The sequence below is a fragment of the Betta splendens genome, chromosome 1 (assembly GCF_900634795.4).
Source record: "Betta splendens chromosome 1, fBetSpl5.4, whole genome shotgun sequence".
In the NCBI taxonomy this organism is placed as follows: Eukaryota; Metazoa; Chordata; class Actinopteri; order Anabantiformes; family Osphronemidae; genus Betta; species Betta splendens.
Window position 1 is genome coordinate 10427942 of NC_040881.3, and position 13324 is coordinate 10441265.

General features: G+C 45.3%; 1 protein-coding gene across 1 annotated transcript in view; it reads left to right on the forward strand.

Moving 5' to 3' along the window:
- Positions 1-13324, forward strand: part of zcchc7 (zinc finger, CCHC domain containing 7) — a 35529-nt gene that overhangs the window by 19637 nt on the left and 2568 nt on the right. The window contains exons 4-7 of the mRNA XM_029143287.2: positions 1867-1916; positions 2255-2392; positions 2475-2645; positions 4537-4572. Coding sequence (XP_028999120.1) covers positions 1867-1916; positions 2255-2392; positions 2475-2645; positions 4537-4572 — 395 coding nt within the window. The remainder of the gene's footprint in view (positions 1-1866; positions 1917-2254; positions 2393-2474; positions 2646-4536; positions 4573-13324) is intronic.

Consider the following 13324-nt stretch of genomic DNA (forward strand, 5'->3'; position numbering starts at 1 on the left):
CTAGAATAACTCCTACTCTAGCGTAACATTGAGAAACAACACCCTTGCAAAAGATCCAGTCGTCCACGCAAACCTGTGATGTATTGTTGTTTAGCTGACGCCACAGTAAATGTAGAGGCACCTGGGAGGTGTGAGCCCTGATCAACACATGGGGATTCTTTATTAGTTGAAAACATTCAAATAACCAGCTAAATGTTCTTTGCTTTTATACCAGGGTAGTGTGGAGGTGAGGCCGTTGCCTCACAGCTACAAGGTCCTGGGTTTGAATCCAGGATTGCCCGTGTGCCTTTGTGTGGATATCCATGTTGTCCCTGTGTTGGTGTAGGTTTTTCTCCAGCCTCCTCCCACCGTCCAGAAACATGCATTGGGTTTGATAAGTACCATAACAGTTGAAAGACTACTTCCTTTGTTGAAGACGTTCACATTTAAGATCATCTCAGATGAAAGTGTGCAAGTTGCGAGCATTTTACGAGCATGTTGCTTAATTATCTGATGAAATAAAATGTTTCTGTGCACCTTCATCCTGCTGCTACCACCCTGAGTTGTATCATCAATATAGATTAGTGACCCTGTTCCAGACGCAGCCATGCAAGCAAAAGCCATAACCAAAGCTCCAGCAGGCTTCACAGACGAGCTTGGATCATGAGCGTCTTTGGGCTTTCTCTCACTTTGGTGGAGGTGAACCTCAGGCTCATGAATCCGTAATAATGTCACCAACATCATCTGGACATCCTGTTTTTTGAACTTTGTCGTTTGTCGTAGTCATTAGGTTGTGTTTGTCGCACATCTGGGTGACAGACACAGTCAGTCACGTGCTCCGGGACTTTTCGTTAATTCAAGTTTGGGTGGTTCGATGGAAAAGGTGACCTGTTACCATTTCCAGATGTAAATGACAACAAATAAAACTCTGAATTTGTCTCCTTAATAAAATGCTGTCTGTGTCAACAAAAACAAAATTAGTGTGCGTTAATCTTGAAGGACAATCCCTCCGAATGTTTGCACTATTAGAAATTGTCTACACGAGAATGGCAAGTGTCTTGTATGACAACCTCAACACTTTTTTTTAGGTGAAGGTCGTGGCAGAAAGAGCCTCATCCAAACAGCAGCCATTTTAATTTGTTTGACAGGGAGGAGAGGTGATAACCCCCCTCGGCAGCCGCACACCCCCAGAGGAGAGGGAGGTGAGAGAGGCAAAAAACAAGCAGGCAGAGGGGGAGAGAGAGAGAGGGCAAAGGATGGAAGGCTGAGCAGAATAGTGATAAGAGGCTGGATGGAGGGAGTCAGAAAAAGAAAGAGAGCAGTGGAAACGGAGGGAAATATTTGATTATAGCTCAAGGTTGTGTGTTTGTCCAAAGGCTAAAGATTGTCAGCCGGCTAATCGTGGGGCTTGATGCGTGGGTGTGCCCCGTACTTGTTTGTGCGCCTGTGTGGGTCATCGCTATCGGCGCGTAATATATGCTGAGTACACGTGTCTGTGCTCTTCTGCGGGTGTTTGTGTGTACGTTAGGATTTCTGGATGTCAGTTACAGTTCTGTGGGCCTGAGGAGAATACGCCGGGCTCCCTCAGGGTGCTGTTAGTGCCACTCTCATACAGATGTGCTGGGCTGCCACTGCGTGAGTCTCAGTGCGTGTATGTGTGTTGGGCTCCTACAGGAAACTAAACTCTCTCCGCTGGGTCTGAAGTTCTTAATAGGGTTGGATGTTGTTAGAAGTTCTGGTTCTTGTCTTATTGCTTGAGTTGGATTTTTTTAATAGAAGTTAAGCAACAGGGGTGTATGTGTGTGTGTATTACATTTGTATGAACCTACATAAGATGCATAAAAACCTAAACCTAAGCAAGAACCTTTTGTTTCTTATTTTCTTCAGATTCTGACGACGTAGAGAGCAGCTGGCTGGTTTCTGTCAAAGACAAGGAGGTGGGTGGAAATCAGCTACTTCCCAGTGTGTCATCAGTTCTTTGTTTGTGCTTATGGTTTAGGGCTTAGTGATGCGGTTTTAAAAAACAGGAAGTAGAGGGAGATGTACAAAGTCTGAAATGGAACAAACACGTCCACAATGATACGAGGCCCCACTGGCTAAGACTAATGCAGTCCTGCCATATAGTGTGTAGTGTGCAGTACAACTCTGAGTACAAATGCATAAATGAATTTATATAAGTGTATAAGTAATTCAAATATATACAAACAAACCTAATGGATTAATAATATGAAGACTATCAGGATGAAGTCAGCAACGTAACCGGTGTGTGTTTCAGGCTCAGATCTGCAATAAAGACAGAGGTCCCAGGACGTCGGTGCCTCGCGTGCCGAGCAGGTACTACACCACCAAGACCGTGCTGTGTAGAAACTGCAACAAGGCCGGACATCTCTCCAAGAACTGCCCCCAGCCCAAAGTCAGTTGTGCTGCACAGCACATGGACGTCCTCCACCCGCCGCTGGCTGCTAACGTGTGTTTGTGTGTTTGTGTGTGTGCAGAAGCTATCGCCCTGCTTCCTTTGTGGCACCTTGGGCCACCTGTCCAGCGAGTGTCCCAACAAGCACTGCAACAACTGTGGCCAGCCCGGTCACCTGTACAACGCCTGCAGTGAGAAGGCCTACTGGTACAAGCAGTGCCATCGCTGTGGCATGAAGGGACACTTCTTTGATGTGAGTATACGGGGAGGAAGTAGTATACAGAGGCACTTAACGTCAAGAACAATTATCCGTCAGCCCCGTCCTGTAGGTACGACTCCAGGTCTGTGTAGCAGCCTGTCACTCCCCCCTCTTCTTTGTCTCCTACCCATTTTTGCTCTCTCTCTCCCACTTTTTCTCCGTAATAATGAGTGACCAGGGGTCAACACACGCTGCTGTTCACGTTAATTGATACACTTCAGCAATTACAGCTTAGTTATGTCTCTGCCATGCTGCATATCCCGGCTGCAGGCTGTGTGTGTGTGTGTGTGTGTGTGTGTGTGTGTGTGTGTGTGTGTGTGTGTGTGTGTGTGTGTGTGTGTGTGTGTGTGTGTGTGTGTGTGTGTGTGTGTGTGTGTGTGTGTGTGTGTGTGTGTGTGTGTGTGTGTGTGTGTGTGTGTGTGTGTTGGCGCTGAAGGGTGAATCTAATGACCATCAATGACAATTATCCCACCGCAACGTTCATTACCTTGCCCATTTACACTAATGCCAAAGAAACTGAGTATGTAGGAGTCTGCCTGGGCCCCACTGCCCCCCTCTCTCTCTTAGTGTCTCTCTCTCTCTCTCCCTCTCTCCCCCTTTCCGTCAGTCATGTACTGTTCTCTGTAATGGATGAGTAACCAGGTGAACACCAGAGGGAGAGGGGAGACCAGGGCACACATACTGTAGCCCATTCTCTCTCTCTCTCTCTCTCTCTCTCTCGCTCGCTCTCTTTCTCTCACTAACTGGTAGCTCGTGTTTTTTCAGCTCTTCCTACACATCCTAGCGTTCATCTTGCTCTTACCTTCTCCTCTGGATTTTGTTTTTAACAACACACAAAGTTGTGTGCTGTTGTAATCAGCCTTTTCTTGGAATGAATAGCTTTTTTTTTTTCGCCTTACACTCCCAAATTATACTGTACGTGTTACTGTGCGTTTGAGAGAGAAAGAGAGTCAGGTCTCTGTCCCCTGGGCCTTTCTGTGTCTCTCATTAAAGACAGACGGTTGACGGAGCGCGAGTGTGTCGCTCGCCTCGCCTGTCGCCCTCGACAACAACACACTACCCCGGCGGTCTGGGGGGAGCTGGTGTGGGTGGAGGGGCTTGTTGAAGAAAAGAAAGCGAGATGAGAAGGTGGAGGAAGATGCAGCTGGTGAAATACATGTTTGTCCATCTCTGTATTGAAACTACACCTAAAAAAACGCCCTAATGTTGTTTTCCAGCTGCTTTAAGGATCAGGATCTGAGCGAGAGCCTCAGGCTGTAACGTTCACTTCCTAATATATTGTGATTTTGCACATTGTACTAATTTGTGTAGTGTTTGGTGTGCGCAAGACAAGCCAGAGCGCAGCGCCTACTTCAGGCTCTGTCTCTCTCACTCAGTAGGTGTGTAAGTAGATAAATCTTGTTGCCTGCGGCGACTCCGGCATTTTCAATTTCCCAGTGGGAAGCGGCGGCGGTTGGGAGAGGATGTCGGAACGCTTAAGGAACAGCGTGGCGAAGCCCCGGAGATAATGCTTTGGCTACACCGGGACAAAACCACTGACTGCCTTACTTACTGGCTGTTTGAGTGACTGGCTACAGAGACGCGCGAAGGGGAGACGGGCTGTTGCTAGGAAATCGGCGTGATAAACAAGTCAGTCAGACGGACGGGTGACGCCGTGGTCCGTTTATCAGTTTCATTTAGGTCTCCTCTCACTCCCCTGTCTGTTAATCAGCGTCTGTGGTTAATGCACTTCTCATTCTCACGGGCTGAACACGTCCCTGCAGTCCGCTCACAACAGCAAGGCCTGAAGACTTGCATCTTCGTTAATTCTTTTGATTCCCATTACTTTTATTGTATCCGCATATTCATGACACGATGACCTGACCTGTGTTTTTCCTCCACTTAGGCTTGTCCGGAGATCTGGAGACAGTACCACGTCACAGTAAGTGCCTTAAAACCCACCAACATTCACTTCTCCCTGAGTTCAACGTGAACAGCACAACAAGTTAAAAAAAACCATCAAAATCAGAGAAGGTGAAACAGTTGTGTCCAGAAAACAACACACTAAAGAGGTTAATGGTGCATTTATGTAGAACATGCGTGTGACAGTCATTATGCTCATATGGAAAAGCACACGCACACATCACCACAGTGCCAGAGTTTAATCTGCAGCCTCGCAATCAAAAGCGTTTTTAAGCAACGGCGCTAAAAACAGAGGCGACAACTCTTTCAGTGTCACGCATCACCACACCTGCTTTATCAGAAAAGTCCCATTACACATACAAGGCAAATGATGCGCCTGCATTTTACATACTGTTTACCCCGACGCAATGCTAGAAATAGCGCTTGTTTAAAAATGTGTAGAATTTACTAACGGTTCGAACTCAATGTGTCAAATTTGACAAAATCCCACTGGATGCGGTCGTTCTGCTCAAAGTCCCAATTAAAAGCAGAGAAATGGAAAAGCAAGTGGTGGTGCGGGGGTGAGTAAGCCACCAGGAGCCAATGACACCGCTTAAGTCTGCTCCATGCAGATTTCATCAGAATATGACAATGTGTTCTATATAATTGTTATTGTACCAAACATCTCAGAATAATCAGTCATTTTACCTCGGGGGCAGTAGTTAGATGTTTTGACATTTACAAAGACGTAATTTAGTAATGATTGGTTGAAAAAGCTCATAGGTCACATAAACATAAACTAATCTGTACCACAATGAGTCTAGCTGTATGTTATATGTTTTATATATATGTTTTAAGCAAAGATGACTGAATCAAATGTTTGTTTTTACATGAAGCAGTTGGTCGTGGTTGTTATTGGCCTTGAAGACAGCAGATGAGTGAACCCTGGCGAAAAAAAGCATTGCCAGCCATTAGCAAAGTCACAGAAGTGGCGCTGTGTGTGTGTTGTTGTTTTTGTTTTTGTTGATTTTTGCCTTTTGGCTTCATTTTCAACCTAAGTGCACACGTGAGAGAAACGGTGTGTCACAGAGTAGAAAACCCTGACGGCTGCACGGGCCGTGTGTCAACAGGAGGCAGCGTCTGGTTTGTTTGTGCGACTCCAAAATCTCAAACGATAAATAGTGGTTTTCTTGGCTCCTCGTGTGTGTGTGTGTGTGTGTGTGTGTGTGTGTGTGTGTGTGTGTGTGTGTGTGTGTGTGTGTGTGTGTGTGTGTGTGTCTCTCTCTCACTCTCACTCTCTCTGAACGAGGGGGTGATATAGACCTCAGCCTAAGAGAAAAGAGCAGCTTGTTTGTCAATTAAAAGACGTGATAAAGCATGAAATGGGCTGCCAACGCCACGCGGGACGAGGGGAGCGAGAGCAGTGGAAGGAGCGTGTGCGCCCGCATATATCTGGGCGTGCGTCGCGTCTCCGCGTCGGTGTGTGTTGGGAGGTCTGTCACTCTGCTCTATGGAGATTAATTAGCAGGAGCTGTCTAATGAAAAGGCAGCATCGTTAGCACTGGGGGAGCACGGCGGGGGGGAGGAGGGGGGAGGCAGGATGGAGAAGTTGCAGGGGAGACGCTGGCAGCGAGAGTGGGAGTTGGATTTAATTGTTGCCTATGTGTTGGTGGAGGGGTGTGGGGGGGGGGGTATGATTCAGCGTAGAGTTTCACTTTGAACCACAGACGAGAGGACAAGACCCCCGCTCGAGAGTCTTTGGTTCCCTCCTAAGACGGGTTTGTGTGTGCGTGGGTGTTTGTGGCGCCGTGCTTTAACGGGTGGAGGATTGTGACCCGGTCTAATTGAAGTATTTAAGCCATTTAAGCACTGGGAACAGAAGGTCGTTACAGATCCAAACTGGCATGGGGGCGAGGGGCCGGCGCGCGCCCACACGCACGCATACGCGGGGCTCCTTCTGTTTAAGACAGCCTCATTTTATTCATGATGCTGTTTATGACCCTGAACTCCCCAATGTGAGAAGGTGTGTGTCTGCGAGCGTGCGTGCGTGTGTGTGTGTGTGTCTGTGTGTGTTCGCTCGCTCGCTCGTGTTCGCTTTGGGAGATGTGACTCTGTCACCTTCCGCTGGGCTCAGCCAGGTGTGAAAAGGCATTCTGTCAGACCTCCCTGCTACTGGGTCCATTTATCCTTCGTGTGTGTGTGTGTGTGTGTGTGTGTGCGCGCGCCGGGTCCGTTTATCTTCCGTAAGTGTATGTGTTGTCTGCCTGCACCTGGCCCTCGACTAACAAACTCCTCCAAACCGCACAGTATATACCACAAAGCCCTGGGGTATTTACTGAGAAAGTAAGATACTGACACACATGGACACACACAAATACACACATACACTTGTACAAATAATATAGAGGAGTAAAAAGCTATCCACGACATTTCCATCTTGCCTGGGTCGTATGGCTCCAGCGCCACGGCCCTATTTTCACACAAGCGTGAGTCTCTTCTTTAAGGAACGGGCCTGATGAGCCTTGCACACGCCCACAGACGCCCTGCTCTTACTTCTTCCTCTTCACACAGCTCTGTAGCAGGGCTCCTCTTCCTGCAGACTCCAGCTGCTTACCTCCTGCCCTCTCACAGTTTCGTACTTTCGTCACTAGATGCTCTTCATACAAATATTACTGGAAACCCCCTCCCCTTTGTTTTGGATGGATAGTTTTTTTTTATGCCAGTCAGCATTCTTCACTTCTGAGTTTCTGGGGGTTCCTTGATTTCTTTTTTTTTTCCACTGAAGCCTAATGCACAGGTGTGAACATGCTACTTTCACTCTACAAGTCAAAGTCTGGCCGATAGTTTTGTTATTAGACCTGTGCTTTTTTTTTTCAACTAATGGCATTTCTCGTAACTGTTTTGCCTCATTGCTCGTCAGCTGCCAATTCTAAGCATAGTCGAAGGATGCCTCACATTTATGGAACCACAGCAGTGTTGGAGTTTGCAGGAGAGACGTGAAAACTACATTATAGTCACAAACTGCAGGAAAAACAGGAAATGTTTAAGCGCAAGAAGGTCGGAGCATGGGAGGAGTAGTCAAGTGATGAGCGGATGGAGCGTTAGCGACTGCTGTCTGTGCACGAGCTGAATGAATGCGCGTTAATATCATGTTCATGCTCACACACAGCACAGTGAGACTTCTCCTTCATTACCGTTGTCAGGGCCCTGCTGTGAGGTTGATACTACAGCGCCACCCTCTGGCCGCTGTAGGAAGTGGCGGCTTTGGTCCCCTGTTTGGTTTTACCCGGTTTAACCTTTAACCGCAGAGACTTAAAGGCTCACAGACGATGGACAGAGAATGAAGGTGTCTATGAAATGGTGAGAGCACAGAGAGAGAGAGAGAGAGAGCGGTCGAGCGAGGGGCTGATTGGTACAGGTGTATGCTGTGTGAGCATTGATTGGCCTCTCTTTAGATAGTGGCGGTGATACCTGAACATGCCGCTTTATTGATTGGTGTCTGATCTCACGGTGGTGTCAAGTGTGTGTGTGTGTGTGTGTGTGTGTGTGTGTGTGTGTGTGTGTGTGTGTATGTGTGTGTGTGTGTGTGTGTGTGTGTGTGTGTGTGTTTGTGTGTGTGGCCCATTTTCTCTATCGATCGTTTCCCTGAGGACGTTTGTGTTTGGTTTAAAGTGTGTTTGACCTTTTTGTTTGACACAGAAATGAAGCCATTCCGACTCCTCGTCCACTCAACTCTGTTCGGTTTCCTGCCTTCTCACCTGACTGCCTTACTTTGCACTTTTCATTTATTATGTTGTACCTTTTCATAGCGTTTTTGTCTCACTGTTCTTCTCCAGAAGGTTTTCTTCTGTGGGCTCAATTCAGCCTCGCCTTTGTCGGCTCAAGGTTAGGACATTTTGTCTCTTAAAATCCTCTTATTTTTTTTCAGAAAAGAAAATACATTTACATTTATTAAAAATGAATGTAATGAAGTAGTCTTTGAGTTTGTCCCTGACAAATTATAGCTCATAATGCATTGAGTGCTTCAATATTTGGGGTTGTGCAATTTCAATGTCCCATTTTTTTCATTTTATTTGAATAAAAGTATCATTACTTCAGTAGGGCGTAAAGTTTAAATTCTTTACAGCTTCATTGTTGTGTGCAACCCTAAAATGTCAGGGGTTTGAAATTTACATCCTGAATTAATGAAGCAGAAAATGGTTCTAAAAGCTTGAACAGGCCTGTGCTCACCTTTTGTCTGATATTAGGTTGATATTTCTTTTCTGCCATTTCTTTGAATCTGAACAGCCATTTCTTTAAAGTTTAAAAAAAATAAAATCAAGTTAATTAAAATGCTTTATTTCCAGATATACAAAACGTATATTAATTTATGTGAATGTTAATTAAGTAATGTGTGCTTTATTTGGATTTAAATTATTTTAAATAAAAGCATAAAGGTAATAAACAGAATTGAGTTCAGTTGTATTGTTGTAAACTTAAGGGATTTTTTGTTCACTTGTAACATAAGGGACTTTTATATTATGGGATAATGTGTCATATGTGGAAGCTCTCCACTTCCTGTTAACAAGTAGCGATTTGGTTACTTACAGAATGCAATGCTCCAGTTAATTAGTGACTTTTATTGTAGAAATCCTCTGAGAATCTGACCAGTATCTTGTGTTGCAGATTCTTTCTATTTTTGGGGAAACAGAAAAAAACTACCGACTACTGAGTCTGAAGCTGAACTTGTAACACAAAGCTTTGGTTTAAAAATAACAGCGTTTGTTTACAACTGTTAGTTAGTAGCTATGACCCTGTCTCTGTGTCCTTTTTAAAAACTTGACTTTGGCCTAGGACCATTTATGCTGTGTGGAGTTAGAGTGCCACTATGTGGTCAAACAGGGAACTGCACCCTAAACACATTATTACTAAAGGTTATAAGGCTATATATATATATATATATATATATATATATATATATATATATATATATGTATATATATATATATATATATATGTATATATATATATATATATATGTATATATATATATTACTAAGACTAATAAGGGTCTGTATTAACCAATAATGTTAAAGGCGTGTTTACATTTCCTAGCATCATAATTGTAAGTAATTTAATAGTTATAAACTATACCACAAATAGTCTTTTTTTTTAATGCTGAGCTCAAAATGATAGATTGGAGCCTTAACCTTTGTTCCATTTCTCATTCTGCCCTTCCCTCTGTCTGAATGACCTCATTGAGTCTCCATTCATACAGTCCTTTAAATCCACATCCATTCAGTGGACTGTTTTTGCTGCCTCATCACTGTACAGTACGGACTCTCTGCCGCTCCAAAAGGCTCCCCTTCCTTTATTCAAGCCCAGACAGAGATATTGATGGTGCGGGAGAGACAGGGAAGGTACATTTGTACAAGGAAATGGCTTTTGTATTTTTTTTTAAATGAGTTCTTTGAAAAAAACGTCAGTCATCAAGGCAAAGACAGTACAATTATACAGGTGTAAATCATTTGAACGGTTTGTGAAAGGGAGGAGCAGTGCAGAACAGCGTAAGCAGGGAGAAAATTAAAGGAATGTTGTTTACACACAGTTTTAAAATACTTTCTTCATAGATGTTATAAATTGTACACTGATTATAGTGCAAGTCATTTATCATTTTCTAGAATTTCGTTAACTTTATAATTCATATCCAGACAAATTTCTTTAATATATGAATCAATGTGATTAATTTCTCGGAAAAAATGTCAAACATCACAGTTTGGCCTCATTTTATGGGAAGACACGGACGTTGCACCTGGGCGCCTATTGTTGGGTGCATGTTTTCGGCTCCGGCGCTGAATGTCCATGCAGAACCATAGGAATGTAGTGTATGCAGCCGCACACGTGCCCGCGTGCTCACTCACAGGTGCAGTGTTATCAGAGGCTGTGCAGGCTTTACGGCTCTTTGTGCCTTTTCGCTTAGCTGGATGGTGTCGATTTTGTTGTGTCTGGTCGGCTGAGAGGTGCAACCGGGGTTTAGCGCTCTGACCGGAGAGCATACAAGACCCAGTCCATCTGCTTATGTTGTGTCTAGATTCTTGTCTCCGCGTGAGTCGCCTCCGACTAATTGCGGGAAATAAAACGGGGCCTCGCTCCGGCCGCAGCGGAATTAAGCGTCTCGGCTCCGCGGAGCTTTTTCACTGAGAAAAGCCATTGAATAACTTGGAGCTAGATTTGAATAGATTAGTGTGTATCCTCTGTTCGCCTTCCACGGTTTGACCAGATTACCTCAAGTCACTGCCCCGGGAGGAGGGATTTCTCAAGCGGTGGCAACCCGGCACCGTTCACCACTGCATTCCGGGAGCAGTTCTTCTCTATAAAAAGAAAATTAGGACTCCTCCGAGTTTTTCCTCAGACTGATTTGACAGACTGACGGGATCAGATAGGAGGAGCCTCTGGGAATTGGGCCGTGTGAGAGCAGGGCTAGGTGTTTGGTCTGAGTCTTTGTTAAGTGGCAGGCAAAAAGGGGGCAGGAATCACATCTGCTTAATTTATAGGACACCTACCCTTGTTGTTGTTCTTCTGTAGCTTTTCTAACCACACACACACACACACACACACACACACACACACACACACCTCTCAAACAGTCTCCTATGAGCAATTGCTTTTCTTGTCCCTTATCATAAGTGAGTGTGAATCCTATAATTAATTTCTTTACAGTTTGTGAAATTCTACAAATTCCCCTGTGAGCCTGCTGCTCATTTTCCTATTCTGTTTGAGAAGATGTTTACCTTTTAGCCATTTCATTTCTCCAATTCACAGCTGTCTAATTAATCCTCCTTGTTAACCTAATATATACATACAAGCATGCTACACGCATGCACCACAAGGGCCTGTTTGTTTTGGTATGAGCCCAGTAGTATTGCGTTGTTTTGCGAGGCTGTTTCCTTTGATAACGCATGCAGAGTCGGTCCCCGGTGGGTCTGGTAACATATGCAAACTTCTCCCTATTGCTGCAATAACATATGCAAAACAGTGCCGCTGGCCCCGGCCCCTTACGCTCCCACCAGTGCTACTGTTCAGACCCCCCCCCCCCCCCTTTACACACATACACAAGCCTGTTTGCTCCTCGGATCGTGTTTGATAACTGTGTGTGTGTTCCTTCAGATTGTCGTCTGTAACAGTCTGAGCTTTGTGTTGGCCGAAGGATTATCACGGCTTTGCCACCAGCAGCTAAAGCAAGGAGCACAGGAGAGCGGGGCTTAGAGAGACACAGTGCATGTGTTTGGACAAGTGTGGGAGAACGCAGTTGTGTGCGTGTGTGTGTGTGTGTGTGTGTGTGCATGAGAAGCCACGGATGGGTGGTTGTCTGTGTCCACACAGCAAAGCTCTTAGGACCTTCTCAAACACCCTCCTATACACACATTCACTCACTGTGTCCTAAATCGTCCTCTTCCCAGATTCAACCTGGCTGCAGAAGCTTTCCACGTCATATTAACAGGAAGTGTCTGTCTTTCATGTTTCAACATGGGTTGCTTCTGTCCTAAGACACCCAACATTTAGACACAACATTTAGAGCATTTAGAGCTATCTGTTCCCGGTTTTTGACACAAACTCACAGAGCGCATCTGGATAAAAAGTAACACCTGTGGATCTCTGATGACGGAGTATCTGTGGCTGTTTATCCCACACGATTGTGTCAGTTCACAGACCCATTTGCCACTGAATTAAAAAATCAGGTTCAGGATCAGATTCGTGTTGATGCCTGACATACTTGTTGACTGAACCTCAATGAATAAAGTGGCTTTCTCTACAAACCTACAAATGCTTCTCAAGTACTTTCACATCCTAAAATTACCCTGTGTCACACAGGCTTTCTTTGCACAGACAGACTCTCTAGGATGCCTCAAAAACCCCTGAGAAGGAAAGATAACGACACCAAATTGATATAATCCCCCCAGCCCTCACCCAGTTAGCTTGTGGAAGCCCCCAGTAGGCTGTGCCGGACGGAAACACAACGCGGGAATGAGCGACGGATGAAGCTTCATCTGGTTAATTAATATTGTATGAGGCAGACGAGCCCTCGCTTACACATATATTGACCTGCGTTCACTTTTTCAGAGAACTATCATGGGTTGATAGAAAAATAGGGGATTTCATTTCTTCTTTTCTCTCACATTCATTCTGTGTATGTGCTGGATCAGAGTATATGGAGATAACACAAGCTCAAGGTCAGAGAGGGAGCGACGGAGGAAGACCTACAGCCAATTTACATGAAAGATGAATGGGAAGAAGGGCAGGAAGGGTGGAGGTCTGGGGGCTTGAAACGGGGACTGAGATCTCTTTAGTGTGTGTGTGTGTGTGTGTGTGTGTGTGTGTGTGTGTGTGTGTGTGTGTGTGTGTGTGTGTGTGTGTGTGTGTGTGTGTGTGTGTGTGTGTGTGTGTGTGTGTGTGTAAGCTTGCAAAAGGTCTCTGATCTCCTGGCCTTTGTGATGGAGATGGGCCCGGCCGGTCTGACCCGATAATGACGCGACGCCCTAATAGCATTCATCTCTTCTGCCACAAAACTACTCAAGCGGAAAAGAGAGAGGGAGTGAGAGATAGAGAGAGGGGGGTGAAAAAAAAAAAACAAGTGTGCGGGGTAGGCGTGGGGACGGAGAGTGAGCGGAGGGCAGGGAGGAAGGGAGAGGAGAAGAAAAGGAGGGGAGGTTAGCTAAGCTATGTTTAAGAAATGACATGGGGCAAAAATCATTTGTAATCTCTGAATCAGGGTTGAGGATAGGAGGGGGCAGTGTGTGTGTGTGTGTGTGTGT